The sequence below is a fragment of the Syngnathus leptorhynchus genome, chromosome 20, assembly GCF_054491065.1.
Source record: "Syngnathus leptorhynchus isolate UIUO chromosome 20, UIUO_Slep, whole genome shotgun sequence".
Taxonomy (NCBI): domain Eukaryota; kingdom Metazoa; phylum Chordata; class Actinopteri; order Syngnathiformes; family Syngnathidae; genus Syngnathus; species Syngnathus leptorhynchus.
This window is the reverse complement of record NC_141214.1, coordinates 7,383,567-7,403,605: the sequence shown is the minus strand read 5'-3', so window position 1 is coordinate 7,403,605 and position 20,039 is coordinate 7,383,567. Positions and strand designations below refer to the sequence as shown.

Here is a 20,039-nt window from a genome sequence, read left to right as displayed (position 1 = left end):
AAAATGTAATATACTGAAAAAGTTATATCAAAAAGAGTATTGTAAAAAAAAAAGAAGATACTTTTGTTTTTGGCGACCTGCACCTCACTTGTTCATCCCTCGCGAATAGCCGCAAAAGTCGGTTTTGTGCCTTCCTGCGCTTGCCCGGATACGGATGACCCACTTTTGGGGTAACTCACGTGAGGGATGAAGAATGGAATCAGGACCGACGATACGCTAATTAGCCTTTGCTAATTAACGGCACTTAAACGCTGCGTTTTCTCCCTCGACGGTTGACGTGAAAATCTCCCGACAGTTAAGCGCATGTCATCCATCAAATGACGCCAATTTGCTCAGGGTGACACGGAAATACGGCCAAAGTCCCGCCTGCGGCTTTTTTTCAATGTTTGTTTTAAATAGAGAAAATATTTTTTGGAACTGCTGGGCTGGGCTGGGGAATGCTGCAAGACTACAAAAGATGTCGCTCTTTCAAAGTATATTATGCTATGGTAATAAATGACGATGAACTAGAAGGATAATAGAATAACAAACTTTTTTTCCATCTACTCAGGAATAAACCTTCTTTTTAAGTATTAGGCAAAACAGAGTGTATTCAGATGAGTCAAAATGTTCCATTTTAAAACGAATCACTCTTAGAAAGTGATGTTGAACATTTCCAGGCAAGAAATACAAAAAACATTCCAAAATAGGTCAATGTTAAAAACGTGTCGTGGCTGTGCCAGATGCTCGCTTGACATTCTTCTGAACTGGCACTTGACTGAGCATCCTGAGAACCGGTTGCGTCAGCGCTACCTCGATGCCGTGCAGATTGCTCCTGCTGGTGGGCGGAGCTTATTTCATGTGCTGTCAAATCAAAGCGCCCCCAAGAAAGTGTTGGCAAGACATTGCATATATTTGCCTTGTTTGTTGCCTTTTCTTTTGTCAAGCTGCTGTCAGCTGTCTGAAATATTGATGTCTGGGCTGCATGTTGATGCTATGCCACTGCGGCGCAGGTAACGCCGCGCACACCATCAGCAGGAAGATGCACGCTCGAGTGTTTTGTTCCCTTGAGCCAGCCGTCTTTTGGGAAATTTTCTCCAAATACTTTTGCATTGGAATGATTGCAATGTTCGATTTTTTAATTTTTTGTTTGATCTGTTTGATAAATGCATTTTGATGTTTTTAGCACCCAAACTCTCATGATTTCTCAAAAATGTCCACGATATTTCTGTTTCCTCCTTCAATACGATATACTTTGGACTCTTTTGTTCCTTCTCCCAAGGTGCGGTGTGCCTCCATTGCGTGGGTGCGCTTGTGTGGCTCCGGCCCCCACCACCCTTCCTCCATCTCTGGCAATTAAGAAAGTGGGTCCGGCGTATCATTGGCTGACTTTACACTCATTAATTGCAGCTAATGATTTCATTTTGGATTGATCTGGGAGCCCGGCCCCACCCCCTGCATGGCCATCCTCCCGGCCTGATCAAAGGGCACCATTTTAATTGGAGCCTTTTGCAGGCTAATTGTTCCCTCAGTTGTACATCCCGTGGCACACGTGTCAGCATGCTCATCTGGGACAAAGCTAAAGAAATTGCATATCTAAAGATGTCGAAGACACATTCCTCCAACCTTGATGGTACCTTTGACATCCTGACAAACCTGGTGTGCACCCCCTTCTCTTTCTCTCAAGTAACCAAAGACGGACGGCGTCGACGAGGTTGAAACTTAGTTAGTTAGTCGCCTCTGCTAAACTTGACATCGGCACACCGCCGGCCGCTCTCATTTCACGGATTAGAGCACCGACCTGAACAAAGTCGAGTGGCGAGCGACAAGTTCTCAGACACGTTTGAATGCGTGGTGGGTACATGTAGCCATTGCACAAGCGCAGCTGCCCCAATTGCAGCCGGTCTCCACGGGAAGCGTCACGTCGCTTGTCGTCACACACAATAGCGGCAGAGGCAGGATCAAAACCAGCGGCCGATGCGGATCACCTTACGCTTCCACCCAGACTCTAAAAAAGAATCCCCAAAACACACCCATGCTTTCTTTCATTTCAAAGTCATCCTAGTCTTTCTTTTGCATATGAAGTTGGAATCCAGCGACACATCTGCCGTGCTTTTGCTAATCTGCATTGTGACTCGATGACTCAATGGTCTCCACTTACACCACGGAGCCAGTACTAGAATGCTGCACCTCACCTGGTCCTATCTTTTGCATCTGATGAATTTTGGACGGGAGGCTAAAGAGTTGTGCGTCCCAGTCATGCCTGAAACGGCTAACATTTTGGGTGCTGGCGTATTTTGTCGGGGGTTCCTCTGTTTTCTATCCCACCGCTCGCCCCCTCCCTTGGGGTCCCGCGACAAAAGCAGTGAAATTGAATGCGGGCGGTGTCGGCGAGACAATGCGGGCGGGACTCCATTTATCTCCATACGTCAAGCGGGCTCTCGCTTGAGTTGACCACGCACTGATGAACGCTCGCTCAAGGGCAGCTGCTGCTTGTTGGTGGACTCAAATCTGCTGAAAATGTCAGAAAGAAGGCATTTGTGGACATTTTCATTGTCATCTCGCTTAAGGTTACACGCCTTGTCAACGCTGAACTCACTTTTGACCTCAGCTCCTTCATTGACTTGTAGTCATGAGGAAAAGCCAAGGCCACAAATTTAGGGAAGATCAAGTGTCATTGAAACAGCAATGTAAATTAGCGCCGCGTGACATCACCTCGATCATAAGCGTGTGGCTAATATAGCGAGCGACAAGTGCTTTGAGCCCGCGCCGACAATATTCTGGTCGCATTAGCAGATAATCCCTCCTCCCTTTGCTCCGTTGGCCGAGAAGCGCTTGTAATTGCCTCATTGACGATGCATTAAAAAATGTAGCCTTTCGGTTATCGCGGCGGGCAGATCTGATCGGGATAACATTTGAATTAGCTCGTGGTCTAATCCTTTGCCGCCTGCGTACGTAACAATTAAATCAGCACGGCGGTTTAAGGACAACAGCTGTTGGTTCATCTGCGCAGCATGAAGGCCTGGAGGAATCGAGAAGAAATCTAGCGGTGCTCGTTAGCCTTGTTTGTAGCATTCTCATAGCATTAGCCAGTAGCCAGTGTGAAAAGCATTGACAGACCACATGGCGAGTTGTCAGCATTCAAAAAGTCTTCTTGTCGATTCGTTTGGACACTTTGAAGGTACACGACTGACACATTGCCTACATGAAGGCAATAAGTGGGCTTTTGCTTGAGCTTTTGCAGGGCGGCCGTGAGTGAGCCGCTAATCGGGCCCGAGATGGCAGCAGCTTGGCCGCACTCCAACACAACAGCCGGCCGGCCGGCACTTGACGGCGCCCCCGCAGCCCCCTACTATTTTCTACACAACACAGCCCTGGTTTCTTTTTGGACTCTCCCCGGCCGTGCGTTTACGCTCGACTTGCCGCAGCTTTTGTCCACTGACCGAGAGGGGCTCGCTTGTGTTTTGTTTTGGGGGGGAAAAGCAGCTCGCTGTTATTCTTTTGCTAAAGAAATCATTTTGGCAAAGACTGATTTGTGTGGCAATACGGAATTTGGTGGCTATGTCTATAAATAGTAGAGCCTCAAAAAGTCTCAGGAAGCCATGCCCAAGTAGAACATTTCATTCAATCCAACAATATATGTTGTGCTAAGAAATCATTCAAAGTTGTTGTTTTTTTTTGGGGGGGGGGGGGTCTACTCGTGGCTGACATGACTGCCTACCAATTTGGATGCTTCCAAATGAAACTGGCTTCAAGTGTTAGGAGAGTTTTGTGCTCCGTGAAGAGTCACGAAAAGGTTTTGGCCTCATTTTTCTGTTGGACAAAGGCTTCAAAATTGTTCTTTGAAGGACACCCGGTCACCGTGCAGAGAATAAATTGTCTCGCAATTGTCGAAAACAGGAAGCAACGAGAGCCCGCCGCCAGTGACAAAGTAATTGGCGAGGTGCAGACGTTAACTGCAAAGGGAAGTGGGAGGAGGCAGGTTTGATGGGCCTCCACCTTGGACTGCAAGTAGACTGTAAAGATGCCACTCAAGCAAGCAGACCTGAGTGAGCTGTTTCCCTTCTTTTTCACAAGACGCAAAGTCAGTGTGGCCACCTGGTGGCCTGGCATGTGCGTTACACTTCCAGAGCGTCGGTGCCTTTCGCGGCGGCTGTCCTTCGTTTGATTGCAGCAAGGCGGGCGAGAGCGTAAAAAGCAACAAGGCAAATCAGCCCCCCGGAGTGCCTTTATGTTGGTCCCACCCATAATCAAAGGGAATGATGTTCTGGCTCAGACTCCCACCACCATCACGGGCTAATGGCTAATCAAACAGGAAGGCCGCCCCCACCCTACCAGCACCCCCAAGCGGTTCTCTCTTTCTACACGAGCGTCGTGAAACTTCATTTTCTCCATGTGATGCCTTCAAGTGCTCTTTTTTTCAGACCAATTTTCTAAGTTTTCGGGAGGTGAAATTTGTGATCTGGGCCCAACCCCCTTCACTTTGTGGAGCACCAGAGGCCAGAGGTGAAGGTTTAAAGGCTTTCAGGCCCGCCCACAGAGAGCTTTTGAAAGGGCACATCCCATCCATTCCTGTGGGGGAACAATCCTGTCTTCAAACCCTCCTTCTCGCTCCACTGAGCTTAATACACGCTAAGCCTACACCAAAAATCACCGTACCCCACTGATCGGTCCTAACCTTGCCCTGTCGTTTTGAGTGGGCAGGCCGGATCATTGATTAGCGGCGAGCGAGCGAGCGAGCCCGCCGATGAAAAACTACATGTGCTCTAATGTACGCCGACATGCATTTTACATGAGTTCACCTAAGCGAGCGCCTGGCGCCTTTCAAGGTTGCGTCCCGTATTTAATTAGGCCAACGTTTTACGGGGTTAATCATTTTCACCCCTCCTGCTCTGCTGCTCATTTGCACACACGCGCTCAAACGCACACAGCGTTCGTCCCCTGCCGAGCGAATCCGGTTTGGTCTACAGTTGCCTCATCTTAAGGGGGCGAATTAGCTAGCGCACGTGTTTTATTGGCTGGGGAGCAGCGTTTGTCAGATTCAAGAATTTTTATTGGCCATGTTTGAACGTGCCAATCAAGGAATTTGACTTGGGTACATCTCAGCCCCTGTTCAACACTCAACACTTGAAGAAATGAGGTGACTCAAACCAGAACGTCTGTGGACACCAACAAGTGAACTGCGGGGTCACTTCAGGTCTTGAGGTAAGGGGGACTCCACTAAGACAAATCCCGCCGACTTGAGGGTCCATCATTAAAAATCAATACAATTACAATGCAGACTGCCACAAATAATAATACTCTTTGAGTTTAAACAAATAACCAAGTCGGAGTGCTTACTAATTATATTCAAAAAATACAGTTTTTTATTTCTTTTATGAATTACTTTTAATAATTGGCATGCATTATTTTATGTTTTCATGATATAGAAAATTAAAACAAGAATAAAAAGCATTTCAAACCAAATGGATCCCAATTGCAAAATGCGTTTGACCACGTGATACTCTACTCAAACTTACAAATAATACTTTGGCTCTTTCCGTTCATGTCCTACTCCCGCCGTCCGCCAGACTCGTTAATGTTTAATGTTCGCTCAGGAAGCGGACGACAGGTCCTGCCGCCATTGGCCTCACGCATACACACGCGCACCACCCCGCCTCCATCCCCTGGCAACGCCAGCCTAATTACCAAGCTGAGAGTTGACCTCTGACCCCTGGCGGAAACCAGATGGCCAGTGTTTTCCTTGAGAGGGACAAGCTAGACCTCGAGTGCTGCTGAATCATGACTAACCTGGAGGGCTTGGCGCATCCAAAGCGGTCCGGCCGGGCGGGACGTGCTCACTTCAAGCAAGGCAGACAAGATGTCGTTCATGTGCCGCCGCCGCTGTGGGATGGATGCATTAGACTCCAGTGTGAAGGAAAGAGATATTGCAGACTATCAAACTGTCACCAACAGCAAAGCGAAACATACAGGAAGGAAACACATTTGGTTGATTGGATTTGCTCAATTTTGGGAAACAGCATGTCTTGTAGCAGGGATCAATTCAACATTTTACTCATAATCGCGATAGGTTGTCTTCAGCAAGCTTCCTAATGGCCTAATTGTTTTCACTTTGTCCAAAAGAAATTGCAAATCTAAAATTCATTATTGTCATAGTTATGAGCTTAGCGTTCAGTCACTTGGTCTGTTGAAAGACACAAGTATCCAAACGTGATCAAAAGTGACGAACATCGTACACACGAAGCTGCGAGAAAGGAACATTTCTTAAGCACTTCCGTCAACACTTGAGAAAGTTCTTTGTGTGATGTCTGCCATGTCATCTTAACCTGAATTCCAATGAAATCACTTTTCCCTGTATTCTTAGCGACGGCTTGGTAGGCCACTGGTTAGCACGTCCGCCTCTCAGTTAGGAGGGTGTTCCGGTTCGATTCCACCTCGGATCCTGTTCTCCCCGAGCCCACGTGACTTGCTGCTTGCTAGGCCGATTGAGCCCCTAGGTGTGATGTGAGTGCAAGTAGGGATGATTGATTGATTGATCGTCTTTGTGTGCCCTGCGATTGGCTGGCAAGCGGTTCCAAATGTATTCTTAACCATTTGGTCTCTTTGTCAGGGGTCCTCACCCAAATTGTCATTGCATTGTTTCATCGCGTATTGACATCTGCTGGTCGTCTTGTGAACTGCCTCCACTTGAGCTCGAGAACCAAATCTTATTTGTACCTCTTTCGGTTAACCACGCGGTAGCGCCAAATCATATTTTTAATCCACAGAGACATAGCTAATCCATAAACCACTGCTGCGTTCAAGAACAAGTGGAATTGGGATACTTGAGCATTTTCATGATCGCTGAACGTTTAATTGTTCGTTTGATGATCGGTTGTTATGTTTTGAAGCATACACGAGTTAGTCGGTGACGAATGGATATCATTGTGGGCACGGCACTTGGGTTATCTCTGAGAGACTGTAATGAACGAGCTGTCGGGAACGCATCACAGGAGCCACCGTCTTTTTTTTTTTTTTTCAAGCGCTGATGTCATTTCAGAACTTAAACCAAACCTCCTAAAGTCCACACGGCGAGTTGCTTTCTGGCTTTTCAGGGGCAGAAAAGTCTTCTTTTCAAAGGCGGAGGCCAGTTCTATTCAGCTTTTAAAAGAGGGAATCATATCAAGAAAATCACCCGAAGGACTTTGTTGCAATTGTGCGCCCCCTTTCTCAGTGGGCAGTCTTTTTCTCCGCCGCCTGCGTTTGTGTTTTTAAAACAACCAAAATGAACCGAAGTTTTAATCGGTCTCAACCCCTGCGGAACGCGGACCTTAACGCCGTGGAGGTAAAAAGCAAGGTGAGTCAGATGGTGCGTTGAAATGTTTTTCTGGAGCCGAAACGCGGCTCAGGGACGCCAAAAAAGAAGAAGATTAAGCACACGTATGTGTTTTTGAACGACTCTCTTTGGGATTTGTATTCGTCGCTTGCTAGACCGTATACTCTTTTGAAACAATGCTGCTGAGTTTTTGTTGTTTTGAAGTGATTAATTTGCAGAGCAATGTGAAGGTATGATTCCGAACAACGTTCAAGTATTTCAGCATGAACGTCATGTGTCTCATTTGCTTCACATTGCTGAGTTAACGTACGTGTCTTTGTTGGTCTGATCGAACAAAGCAAGCAAATAAGTAGAGTTTGGTGGGATCATCGATTTATGCCAGCTTAATCAACTTTGACACGCGGCTGGAGTTAGTTCTGTGTTGCGATACTACCGATAGATATGGCTGGCAAAAAGCATTGCGAGTTGTCTTCAGTCAATCTAGATCATAGATGTATCGTAGGTGTATTTTCTCTCAATATAACGACCGTATTGTGCGACCGTTTTCCAGTGACACTGTCATGTATCGTGATTCACAGTTAACGATAGCAAAATATAAGTATTTTAAGATAAGCTTGGGGTGAGTTTCTTTCAATTCACAGATAGCATAAGGTGTCTTTCTTTTTTTTGGGATGAGAGCACAATCAATACCATGGTATTGTGATACCACTGCTGTTGTTGGCCAGTTATTACAAGTCACTTCTGTGGATATTTGAATGCATCACCCTTCCGTTTGGATAGCAGCTTTGACGTCGTCTTGTCACCTGCAGCTCATATTTGAGCATTCTTGCTGTTTCTCTGATAAGCCAGCCAGCCAGCCAGCCAGCCTGATGGGACAGGTGCTGGTTTCACTCACTCTTATCACAGGGCAGGTGGGTGGGATGCTTTTGGTCGGGGGTGTTGAGGCAACAACAACTTTGATTTAAGCACATTTCCAAACACAGTTCTTTACCAATGGAACCATCCATGCGCATCAGGTTTTTGGCCGTCCCCAAAGTAACTCACCATGTTATGAGTGGCTGTGGGTTGTGTGGATTCCTCCGTGCAAACTGTAAGGTCATGAGGAAGCCGCTTGACAAACTGGTTTGTTGAAGGGAGAAAAAGGCAATCTCCGAAGCCTGCCGGGGATTAACGTGCCCCAACGTGATGTGATAAATGCTAAAGGGAAGAATGCGGTGTTTCGTCACTCGCCGTCCTACATTCGCACGTGTTTAAGGCTGCCGAGGCTGGAATGTGATGGACTGAAATTGTTGGTCAAAAAAACAAAACACTGTCATTTTGTGAGTGTTCATGAGTTATATACACGAGCATAAAACAATATTCATAATGGTGATGATTAGTTGCATGGATACCAGAGATGGTTTTTGGAATGAATCAATGATTGCGTAATTGACGTATCAAAGCACTCCTCTTTAGTTCTTTTAATGTTCCATTGTTCCTGTGCGTACTTTTGGTTTTTCGAGGCGTGCCTCAACGTGGCATCTCTCGCTTAGGCTCCGAAGCCTGCGTGTCACCCGGCCGAAACCTTCAATTGTGGCTTCCGTGTGAGCCGTAGCTCAAACTCAAGCAGCTAAAAAAAGATACTCTTCACAGCAAGTTAGCAAAGTCAAATGGTAGATTTGCATTTGGCTAGCTTCGTATAAATTAGCTTCAAAATGAAAACTTTCAGAAATGCCATCTTCACATCAAAGTACAGATCCACTGCAGAATGACATTAGGGCCAAGTTTTTGAAAACATTGTCTTTCCAACTTTCCAGTACGGCGCCGAATTCCGCCGCTTCTCGGTGGACCGCCTCAAACCGGGCAAGTTTGAAGAGTTCTACAAGCTCATTCTGCACATCCACCGCATCGCCAACACGGAGGTGATGATTGGCTACGCCGATGTGCACGGAGACCTGCTGCCTATCAACAACGACGACAATTTCTCCAAAGCCGTGTCCACCGCGCACCCCCTGCTCAGGATTTTCATACAGAGACAAGGTAAGGCGAGGCCACAACAGAAAGACTGCTTGGGGAAACCATCAACTGTGTGTCAAGAACATTTCAGAAGATCTTTTGCCATGGTGGGATAATAACGTGCCATCTTAACGTGAAGAAATTGACAATAAAGCCGACTTTGATATGTATATGAAATGCATCTTGGCTGGTAATAGCAGCACTGGAGCGGTTGAGTTTCCCTTCGCAATATTTCCTGATCCAATTATGTCGGGCCTTTTGCTTTACCTCCTGTCAGGCTTTGTGTGTGTGTGTGTGTCGTTGTGTTCAATGCGCTCTGATGGATGTTTACTCACTTAAGCCCTCTCGGTCTTATCCAAAGGAAGGACATGCACGAATGCGCGCGCACACACACACACACACACACACAGGGCATAGAAATCAGGTCATTGAGCAAAGCTCGTATCCTGCCATACCAGACATTACTAGGAGACAAAAGATGGGAGTGAAAAGAGCGACCCCCTCCATTTGTGTGTGCGTGTAGCAAGACGACACCCTGTCTTATTCCCGCCCTTCGCTTCCCACTTCAAACATTTTTTGAAGCCCGCTACCTCCCCTGCCAATGAGTATGCAAATGAACTCTGATATGCAATTGTGCATCATTGATATTCATGGTCTCTATCAGTCAGAGATTTGGACAAACACGTTCTCGTGCTATTGAATGAGAAATTGTCCAAAGCTTTGAGTGTAAGTCACTTAAGAGTTGCCAACTTTGCATGACAAACGCTGTCAACTGGGACACGGCGGCATGCGAGAGGGCTGCCTGCCTGCCTGCCTGCCGATGTTTGTTTATTTTGAGCCAAGATGGACAGGAAACCAATCTATCCCAGATCCGCTCGTCACCAGCCACTCTTGCCCGTTGCAGTACGGGGAAGACCCCCCCCCCCAAAAAAAAAATGCCACTCCAGTACTTCCACATTGCAGCCAAATGTCTTGTCTTTCTGAGGCTCACACACCTGACCTCATTGGAATCAGAAAGAAGAAATGAAATACCTCCCTCATACGTGGTCCAGACACATTTGGGTCAGCCTTCCTCTTAAAATCAATTGGATAGTCCTATGCTTCCAGTTCTTATTCGTCAAAGTACTTGGGACCAGCAATCGGGTAGCAAGATCTCCATGATGATGACGACAAAAATCTCTCTGGTTTCTTCCATATGCTTCCTTGTTTTGCCCACAAATCTTGATTCTGATGATCTGTGATGACATCTGCTCATTTCAATAGCGAGAAAAAAAGTCATTGGTTCAGAATACCATTAGCATAGCATTAGCTTGGCGGCACGAGGTAATTACACCCATGCTTTTGTCCAATCAAAACAGCCGCGCTTGTTTTGCAAGCTCCGTGCACGCTTGAGCTCAGACTAAACTTTCAAAAAAGGGAATTGTCGGGAAGGCTGAACGTTGACGCCAACGGAGCGGCAAGGCCAAAGACAATGGCTTAAAAAAATAGATAGGAGCGACACGAGGAAGCGCAAAATGTTTTTGCAGTTTCCCTCCATCTTTGCTTTCATGAAAGAGTCCATCCAAATGTTTTTTGTTGTTTTTGATAGTTTCCTTTCTGAAGAAATAAAAAAGCGCAGGTAGACATCCAATTTCCTCTGGGCTGGATTGTAAGCTTACTTGTCTTGGAAGCAGCTTGTTTTAGTTCAATCCATTCTCATGGTATTATCTTGCGTTTCATTGGAGGAGCTGGCCGCAAATGTTCGCTTGTTCTTTGCTGTGCGGCAGACGCGGCCAACTGGCGTACATCTGGCTGCGAAAGGAAGGAAGGGCTCGCTCGCACAAAACGCAAGTGCACCTGGTTTGAAAAGCCTCCATGGATAGCAGCCACCACTGCCGCCGTTCCAAATGTCTTTGTCATGTTCTGTTGCTCTTCTTCCAGTAATTGATGAACTGACATGCCTGCCATAGCGCCAAGAGAGCAAAGGCCGTGGCGTCCTTCCTCATAGCAGCCGTGAGAAGGCACCCGCTGACTCTTGATCCTGACGATGATCTTGATCCTGAGCTGATGACTTTGTGACAGTCCCATTTGTTTGTCATTGCTTCTTCTTCTATTTATAATCCGGTTCGAGGTCGTCCAGGTACCGAACGGTCACACTGTAGCCCCATTCAAAGCCGCAGATCTACTAGATTTGGACAGATCAAGTCGAGGCCCCCCGCCCGCCCTCCCTCCCTCAACGGGTGGGTTGTTTACCTAAAGAGACAGACAGACAGACACCGGAGCTTAAGCATGAAGCCATTGCCCAAGCCCACAGCTGCAGACAGTCTGCGGTGGGAGCACAAAGCATGTTATTTCTGGCTCTTAGCGCTAAACGGGTTGGTAGCCCGGGCCCGGACTTTGAAGGAACCACGGCAACCTCTGGGAAGGCTTCACCGTCTGTTAGGAACGCAGCTGGGCGCGCACGTGGCTGGAGAATCAATCCAGGTCCCCGCGAGGAAGGAAACCTCCCTTTGCCGAGCGTGTAGGCGAGAAATAAAAAAAAAAAAAGTAGTGTGGTGTCTTCACACGCCGCCTCGCTCTTAGGGTTGAAATTCCACCGTGAGCCATCTTTCAAATCAACAAGCCAACGTTTTTGATCGTTGGCGAGCAGCAGCCTGTCACGGCCCCCGCTGGCTCTTTTGAATGAAATTTGTTGTGTTTGGGAAATGTGCCTTGGTGTTTGCGTATCCTCCGGGCTTTTCATTTTACTTTACGACCAGGCTTTGAAGCGTGACCCCCATCCGCCATTTGATTCCACCTCATTTCCAGACATTGTTGGGCAGGGTAATTGGGATCCTATTTCCCGGAGTGAAATTTGAAGTCCTGATCCTCAGGATCATGGTTGAATCAAGCACAAGTGAGGGCAGGAAGGAAGACTGCTGAGTTCCGAGTGGCTTCTGCGAGTTGCCGCTTTGTGCTCACTGCGCCTCCTGCTTAATTCCAGCTCAGCCTGGCACGCTGTGACCGTGTAGCTGAAATCACAACTTCCAAAATGGCCTGCTGTGTCTCAGCCATTCAAATCTCGTGTCTTGTGAAGAAGCATTTCAAGTCTTGACAATCCTCTCAGTGCTGTGTCGGCCCGCATCCAAAAAACGTGAACTCGCTCGCCGATATTTTGGGACACCGTAATTACAAAGTGGCTTTGCTGGTTAAATAAAAGGGGGGGGGGGGCTCTTTTGGGAAGTCCGCTCGTTGTACATTCTATCCTGCACGTGAGCTCACTTAGGCCGCCTCAGCACTCACTTCAGGGTGGAAAGGAAGGAAAAGGAGAAAAACAATAGACATATGACAACCAGTGTAGAAATCCTCCGGCTGACATGTTTGCAGGCGGGCCGAATGAATGAGGTAAGCCAACACAGTCGGGGGGGGTTGGAGCAGGAAGAAGCAGAGGATATGTATGTGTCAGCATGCGCAGGAAGTTTTCTTTGCTGTGATCGTTGGGTTCAGGTGTGGGAGGAGGATTGAGAAGGGCCAATCTGGGGAATCGCTGAGTGGGGGGGGTCGACCATGGCTACATTATCGTTCATCCTCCTTGAGCGAATCAGACGCTGCTTGCATGTTTCACACTGGCTGCAGTTGAATCCAAAACAGCCCTTTCCCCCCAGTGGGGGATATTTGATCATGCCATGGAGGTTGTTGTCGTTGAAAGGTGGAAGGAATTCTCCTGCGTTGACGTCCATCGTGACTGCTACGCAACTTCCCTTGAAAAGTGCCCCCCCCCCCCCACTCTTGATCTTAATCTGCGTGGGCCCACATGATGTATGAACTACTTATAGCTGCCGTTGAAGGAGCCCTACACAGAAGGCTAAATGTGAAAGGCCTTTCCGAGGTAGCCTGGTTTGAAGTGGTCCCAGATGTGGCAATGCTCAGCCGCTTGCCCTCCGCACGTGCAAAGAGAGAAAAACCTGTTAGGCTTCATTCTGGCGCAGATTCTTTGCCCTCGACCGACCTGATTCCCGAACACAGTGACAAATGCACTCTGCCGCAAAACAAGAGCACAAAAATGTCAAGACAGCAGCAGCAGCAACAACACAGATGGGCTTCTGCTTGAGTCCAACCTTTGCTAGCTTCTGGAAGGTGTGCTCCACTTCCTGTGTCCAATTTCATCTGCGACCTGTTTGCCAAGTCATACCTTGCGCACTCAGGTGTGCATTTCCAAATAAGCTGACATTCCTTTCGTGTTTTTGCATTCTCCGAGGGACACGCCTTTGCCGCAACCGCACTCGAGCTTTCTTGTCTTTGGCACTGAAGCATTTGGGTTGCTTTCTTCACCTCCTCCAATATTTTCCATCCAGGCAAGAATGTCAAATATGTTTGCCTGTTACAAGTTCTTTTCGCTCTGGCTGAGCCTCTTTTTTAAATTTTTTTATTTCTTACTCGATGTGCCTTGGCAGCGATCTCAAATCTAAACACACGCTCGAGTCTTCCCGGGATGTCTCTGACGTGAACTCCATGCGGCACTCCTGTTTTCTTTTCAGCTAGGCGTGTGTGTGTGTGTGTGTGTGTGTGTGTGTGTGTGTGCGCGTGTGTGTGTGTCCAAATGCAGAGAAGCCCATTTAGCCAGCGCCGCTACTGTTCTGTGTGTCACTTTGGATTTGGCGCCTTGAAAAGCAAACTCTTCCAGGTGTGGAGTTTGGGGCAAGGAATGAAGGCCACCACCACAGCATGGAGTGACCTCACGCTCACACTATTCACTCATCGCCCTATGTGGAGCCCTTCCCCCCCTTTTTCCAGCGATTATGGGCTCTTCTGTCACAAAGCAGTTTGTCACGCCATTATGAGGGAGGGAGGGATGGACGGATGGATGGATGGACGGGGGCGGGGTGTCCGAGGGGTTGTTGGGGCGCAGGAATGTGAATGAATGGCCTGTGGGTCGGAATAGTCTGGACAGTATGCTAGTCCTTGCTCGTTAAAATGTGGCGTCTCAATTCCATACGCCAGCATGTGCGCTTGAGATCATGGATGACATCGTCGTGCGTGGAAAAGTAAGGAGTATCTGAGACGCCTTTTTCAAAAGCTTATAATGGTTATTGAATAGAATTGATGGGATTGGATGGTGATGAGTGACAGGCCAAGTCACTTTCTGTTTAAAGGCACATTGTCAGTATTGATGCTGTTGCACTCCGCACCAGTAGCAGTAATCCATGTTAAAGTGGTTGCCTTCTTCATTTCTGAACAACATTCCTGGGGTGAGGTCTCATGCTCACATGGACCTTGCACCTCTGACCTTGCGTGGTGTTGCAAGCAGGTCGACTCAAACGAGTGCGAGAAACGTCCTTCAGGTTGTCGGAGCGTCTGAAACTTTCATCAGACAATGTACAACTCCACAGTGGGGCAGATGACAATGAGAGCGACAACGCAACGAGTCCAAACACGTTGCAAGGAAGAAAACGAGTTCGGTGATGCCCCTTGAGGTAGAAAAGCACGTGAACGGACTTGTCGAGAAAAGCTCAGCCTTGCTATCTAATCTCACCTCCTGAGACAGACAGGAAATGCGGACGTCTCCCATTTGAGACACGATGACTTGCTGCGTGGGGGGGGGGGGGGGGACACCTGCTTTATTTGCGGAATGACTCCTCTTTTTTTGGCCCAGTCTTCAAAAAAGTGCACAGAAGGAAGGAAGAATAGAGCCAGCTGGCTTCGAAACCTTTTCCAGCCTCGAATGAGCGCTTCCCAGCAAGCTTCCTGTGAAATATTCACTCAGCGTTTGTGGGGTGGTTGGACTGTGTATGTTTCAGTTCAGCACAGTGAGGAATGTTCACCATGATCCGTCGCATGAGCAGGGTGGCGGTCTATGTTTCCAACCAGCTTGGGTCCTGCATAGCTTGGAATGCCAAATCCCTGCCTTCTCAGTCCAGTCTAACAGGCTTCCTTCCATCTTCCTGTTCACTCTCGCAGCGAGCTCAAAGGGGGTGAACTGCGATTCGGGTCACCTCCTTAACAAGCAGCGACGGTAGAAGCTGGTAGAAAAGGCTCGAGTCATTGGAGAGCTGCCTGAAAGGAGGCTCGCTCGATGCACGTGGTGTCGGAAACACTGCATACTCGTACTATTCTGCACACAGCCTCCCAGGCGTGGCGTGACTACAATCACCATGTCATTTGGAACTTGTAGTTCAGAACCCTCTTGAAAATGAAGCGCTTGCTCGAGTTGTTTTTAGAGTCTCTGTAATCTGCGGGACTCTCCGAGGAAAGATCCTTGGTAGTTACATCTGTGTGCGATTTGGAACAGGAGGTTGCATTTAAAAGTGGAATTCCTTCTCATCAGTTTTTTTTTTCTTGTCATTGCAGAAGAGATGGACTGCGCTAACTTTGGCAACAACACCATCACTCGCAAGAAGAAGACTGTAGTGGCTCTACGCAACAACGACATCAACCGAAAGAGGGCTCAAATCCGCATCAGCATGCCACAGGACTTCCGTCCCGTCTCTTCCATTATTGACGTGGACATCCTGCCAGAATCGCACCGCCGCGTTCGCCTTTATCGCCACGGCTCGGAGAAGCCCTTGGGATTCTACATCCGAGACGGCACCAGCGTGCGCGTGACGCCTCACGGCTTGGAGAAGGTGCCGGGGATCTTCATATCCCGGCTGGTTCCCGGCGGGCTGGCCGAGAGCACGGGTCTGTTAGCGGTCAACGACGAAGTCCTGGAGGTGAACGGGATCGAGGTCAGTTGGAAGTCGCTGGACCAGGTAACGGATATGATGATCGCCAACAGCCACAACCTGATCGTCACCGTCAAGCCCGTCAACCAGCGCAACAACGTGGTGCGGAGCAGCCGCATCTCCGGCAGCTCGGGCCAGTCGTCAGACAGCGGCGGTTCCACCGGGTACCCCGCTCTGTCCGCGCCCCCGCCCTCTGGCGCTCAGGGCTACCAGGATGACTTGGAAAGCGACGACGAGACCGACATTGTCATCGAGAGCAGCCTGAAGCGGCCGTTCCAGAGGTCCGACGCCTCCTCGACGCCCGGCGCGTCTCGCTCGCAGCACCGGCATACGCCAACCGCAGCGGTGACGTCGCGGCCCCTATCGGTCGTATCCACCGCTTCCTTTCGCTCCCAGACCAGCCTCAACGGGGGGTTGCACCAGCCGCAGCAGCAGCAGCAGCAGCAGCAGCATCAGAGCGGCCTGAGTTACCAGCCCCTAAGAGAGCTCCAGCACAATCAGCCCAGCTCTCAGCCGCCCTATCACAGTAGCAACCCGGCGCTCCGTCAGAGCAACGGGAGCCTGCACAAAATTCTCAGCTCGCTGAAAACGGACCCACGACACAGCCTGGCCCTGCCGAGGGGAGGGGTGGAGGAGGATGGCACAGTCATCACGCTATAATAGCAGCAAATATCAATATAATGGATCATAGTCACAGACTTTTGCTATCCTCCCCAGCCCTACCATTACAGGAAGCCAAGGATCACAGAATTCTCTGGTACTGCACCTTGGATTGTTTTTTTTTAAATGTATTTATGTAATATGGATCAGAACAAATGATGTCTTTTTATAAATACAAAGTGACCACTTTTATCTCCATTCTTTTCATTCTTAATACTGGGACCAAACGAGAGCTTTGTCTGTTTTTTTTAAAGAGTAAATCTTTACATCTTGTATGCCTTTTAATTGACATTTGTGATGAAATTCTTGTATTTGTTTCAATAAATTATTCTTCATTTTCACAAGCTGTTGACTGTCTTCATGTAACCAATAGGATAAAAACTGATCATCCAGTTTTCTATTTGGAATTGTTCTTTTAGTCAGACAAGGAAGGTTTTTGCCTACTTGACATGTTCAAATCATGTACAAAGCATGGCAAATGCAGTGTTGAAAAAAAAAATCATAAAAATGTATCAGTATCAATTGTTTGATTACAATTACCCGACAATTCAAATACAGCTGGGTTACATTCACTTCTCATTGACTATTGACTTTTCCAAGGTACAAAGCCCTTCTTCCTTGAACATCACTTGAGCCTATGATCGGTCGGTCAATTCAACTACTCCAAAAAGTGAAAAAAGCGCTCAAATCAACAGAAAGACTGATGTTAATGCTTTGAAAACGAGGCCATCGTAGACATATGAAAGTGAAAGACGGTTTATTATTTTGGTGTCATCTCAAGCTTACCTAGCGCTTTACTGTGTCTGTTGTTTCCATAGATGAAAGGAAGCCTCCATGAAATGTTGCATGTTGTTTACCATGTCTGTCGGAAGTTGGTGTCACGATTGGAATGGAGCAGGGCGACCAAGTGCAACTCCAAGTGCAGCTTGGTTGGACCAGGCTTTATTGGAGGAACAAAAGACTGACACGACTTAACAAAACGATAGATAACATGACTGACTAACCGAAAACAACACGACAACAAAACCACAATGATCCGACGGGGCAGGTGAGAAGAATCAAACTAATCAGGAGGGGAGGGGCGAGCACACGGACCGAAACCATGACAACAGACAGACACATGGTGGAACACGAGACGTGACAGTTGCTTCTTTATTGGCAAGATCTTGGATTGTTTAATGGCGGCATGGCAGCAGATGAAACCTCGAGTTCACAAGGTTTGATACTGTCCAGAAAAGGCGGGAAAGCGTCACCTTACCGCCCCAACGTGTGTGTCACAAAGTTCTCGGTGTTGTGATTGAGCAGTCAAATCTGACAGGTGAGCCACGCCTTCATCCATAAAGACGCCAGTGACACTCTGATCACGCCTAAACGTCATCATTTATCTGTGATAAAAGAACTCATTTATAAGTGAAGACAAAATGAACTTAGAAGAAGAACATGAAAAAGTAGATGAGTTTCTCTAACTGAACAAAATATCAGAAACGAAGTCTTTTGGCAAATCCTGACTGACAGGAGTTTCTGAATCGTAATCCTCGTGGCACTATTTGGAGCCTCGCGGTCGCCGTCGTTCCATCAGTCATGTGACCCAGTCAGTCAGCTGACGAACCAAACACGGCTGTAGTGTTTAGCGAGCGGCGGCATATAGCTAGCCAGCTCAGCTGCCGGGCGACATGGAGCACCGTCGCGTCGACAGGGTGGGCATCCTGTCTCCCTTGGAGGAGTCAAGCGCTGAAATCAGCAGGGACAGCGGCATCGTTTCGCAGAGCGCCAGCAGCTTGTCCATGGTGAGCGACATCTTCAGCAGCGGCACCATCTCGCAGAGCCCCAGCTTCGGCGCGGCGGCTAACGTCGTCGCCTCGTCCAGTCCGAGCCTTCACCAAGCGGCGGCGGCGGCAGCGGCGGCGGCAGCGGCGGCAGCGGCAGCGGCGTCGTCCCAGCATGGCCCAGAACCGCACGAAGCGGACCTGATGCACGCAACCCTCGCGTACTCCTCCTACGTGAGGGCAACAGCTGGAGAGGAGGTGATCATCAAAGAAACAAACAGCTAGCTTGAAACTGGCTGGCTACTTGTTTTGTTTATTCATTGCAACAATGCCCGACAACAATTACGGTTCATGCCAAGTGCAATTTAAAACAGCCAGTTTTGCTTAGCAACGGAGAACTCAAGCGTTTCCTGATTTGAAGCAGCTTTTTCTTTTCATTTGTTTTCTTAAGTCGAGGATGATGCACACTTTTCCTGAAAGGGGTTACAGCTTAAGTTAGTTACATATTCATTTTGACATTCTGTGCTGACAGCGAGAAAGCCCATACTGGATGGTCAGTGTTCAATGTTAAGTGAATGTGAGTGATGCCTGCACGTGTTTTATGTGGGAAGTCAAACAAGTGTGGCTGTGTGCATTTATCTATCTTCCTGGAGAAAAATCCAAATCTAATGATTGAATTTCTGCTGCTTATCTGACGCAAACTATTTCTCCTCCAGATTCTGTGCTTGGAAAAAAGCCTGGAGGAAATGTTGACCAGAGTGGACGAGTTTGTCGGCATGCTGGATATGGTACGGTAGAGGGAGGCGCTTCAGGTCAGACCTCACAGACGGGGTGTCCTTTCTACTATTTGATTGATTTCCGGTCTACAGATTCGGAGCGACACGTCACAGATCGTGAGTGAAAACCTACCTCAGATTCAGCGCAAGTCTGAGGAAATGAGACAACTGTATAGGCGCATCGACAAGTTAGAGGTAAGCAATAACTGTTGTTTGATATTTGCTTTTTGATTCTATGCATTGTCTCCTTAGATGTGCTAAGAGGAGGGCTAAAAAGTTGACTTTGGGGGCAGTGTCCATCAAAATGTTCCAGTGTTAGCATTTGCTCACAGGGCTTTGTCAAGATGGTGGGAGCCAACGTTGGCGCCATGGAGGAACAGTTGACCCAGGGGGAAGGAGAACTCGCCATGCTACCGGGTGCCTTCAAGAAGATCTTCCGCACAATGAGTGTGCCTGCTTTCTTAAATGTAAGGCTTGCAATTCAAACCCTCGGGCTGCTTTGAGCCGATTCAGAAATCTCATTTTTTGGCGCTTTTTGTCATAGAAACCAAACAGCCCACGAAGAACAGCTCCACATCAAGAAATCCCTCGAGTGTTCAACACCAACGACTACATAGACAGCAGCAGGCCAAGCAGTGACACATCGCAGCAAGCAATATAGCCAATAAGTCACAGGTGGCCTGTCAGCTGAAACCGGACTGTAGCAAAAAAAAAAAAAAAAATGTGATGTTATTTTTAATAAGTGCCTAAACGCTCTTGTTTTCCGCTGGTTGTTAGCTTTGTAACAAGCTGACTGATGCATCTTCCCACCCAAGAAGCTTTATTTGTATGGTTTGTTGTGTGTATAAAAAAAAAAAAACAAAGCATG

At 47.9% G+C, this 20,039-nt stretch overlaps 3 protein-coding genes across 5 annotated transcripts in view; 2 read left to right on the top strand and 1 right to left on the bottom strand.

Moving 5' to 3' along the window:
- jarid2b (jumonji and AT-rich interaction domain containing 2b) overlaps window positions 1–18,264 on the bottom strand; it is a 57,874-nt gene extending 39,610 nt beyond the window's left edge. The window contains exons 1-2 of one of the 2 annotated variants that reach the window (XM_085900290.1): window positions 17,416–18,264; window positions 5,770–5,862 (exon numbers count right to left, since the gene is read on the bottom strand). In XM_085900290.1, the coding sequence (XP_085756416.1) occupies window positions 5,770–5,850 (81 nt within the window). In that variant the 5' untranslated portion in view covers window positions 5,851–5,862; window positions 17,416–18,264. Of the gene's footprint in view, window positions 1–5,769; window positions 5,863–6,305; window positions 6,378–17,415 lie in introns of those variants that run through there. The other variant, XM_085900292.1, reaches the window with a different exon arrangement.
- pard6gb (par-6 family cell polarity regulator gamma b) lies at window positions 7,015–16,965 on the top strand. 2 transcript variants are annotated; one of them, XM_085900309.1, is made up of 3 exons: window positions 7,015–7,315; window positions 9,091–9,313; window positions 15,596–16,965. In XM_085900309.1, exons 1-3 carry the CDS (start codon window positions 7,244–7,246, stop codon window positions 16,627–16,629), a joined length of 1,329 nt encoding a protein of 442 aa, XP_085756435.1. In that variant the 5' UTR covers window positions 7,015–7,243; the 3' UTR covers window positions 16,630–16,965. The 2 variants fall into 2 exon arrangements, with proteins under 2 accessions (XP_085756435.1, XP_085756436.1); XM_085900310.1 differs by lacking the exon at window positions 7,015–7,315 and adding an exon at window positions 7,319–7,398.
- On the top strand, window positions 17,761–20,034 carry bloc1s4 (biogenesis of lysosomal organelles complex-1, subunit 4, cappuccino). Its single transcript, XM_085900313.1, has 5 exons — window positions 17,761–18,653; window positions 19,112–19,183; window positions 19,265–19,366; window positions 19,504–19,638; window positions 19,716–20,034. The coding sequence occupies exons 1-5, from the start codon at window positions 18,303–18,305 to the stop codon at window positions 19,830–19,832; spliced, it is 777 nt and encodes a 258-aa protein (XP_085756439.1). The 5' UTR covers window positions 17,761–18,302; the 3' UTR covers window positions 19,833–20,034.
- The last annotated feature ends 5 nt before the right edge of the window (window positions 20,035–20,039 follow it).

Coding starts and splice junctions, on each gene's coding strand:
- pard6gb (XM_085900309.1), top strand. CDS start 7,244: ATGAACCGAAGTTTTAATCGGTCTCAACCCCTGCGGAACGCGGACCTT. Junction 7,316..9,090: donor CCGTGGAGGTAAAAAGCAAG/GTGAGTCAGATG, acceptor CCAACTTTCCAG/TACGGCGCCGAATTCCGCCG. Junction 9,314..15,595: donor GATTTTCATACAGAGACAAG/GTAAGGCGAGGC, acceptor TTGTCATTGCAG/AAGAGATGGACTGCGCTAAC.
- bloc1s4 (XM_085900313.1), top strand. CDS start 18,303: ATGGAGCACCGTCGCGTCGACAGGGTGGGCATCCTGTCTCCCTTGGAG. Junction 19,367..19,503: donor GGCGCATCGACAAGTTAGAG/GTAAGCAATAAC, acceptor ATTTGCTCACAG/GGCTTTGTCAAGATGGTGGG. Junction 19,639..19,715: donor GTGTGCCTGCTTTCTTAAAT/GTAAGGCTTGCA, acceptor TTTTTGTCATAG/AAACCAAACAGCCCACGAAG.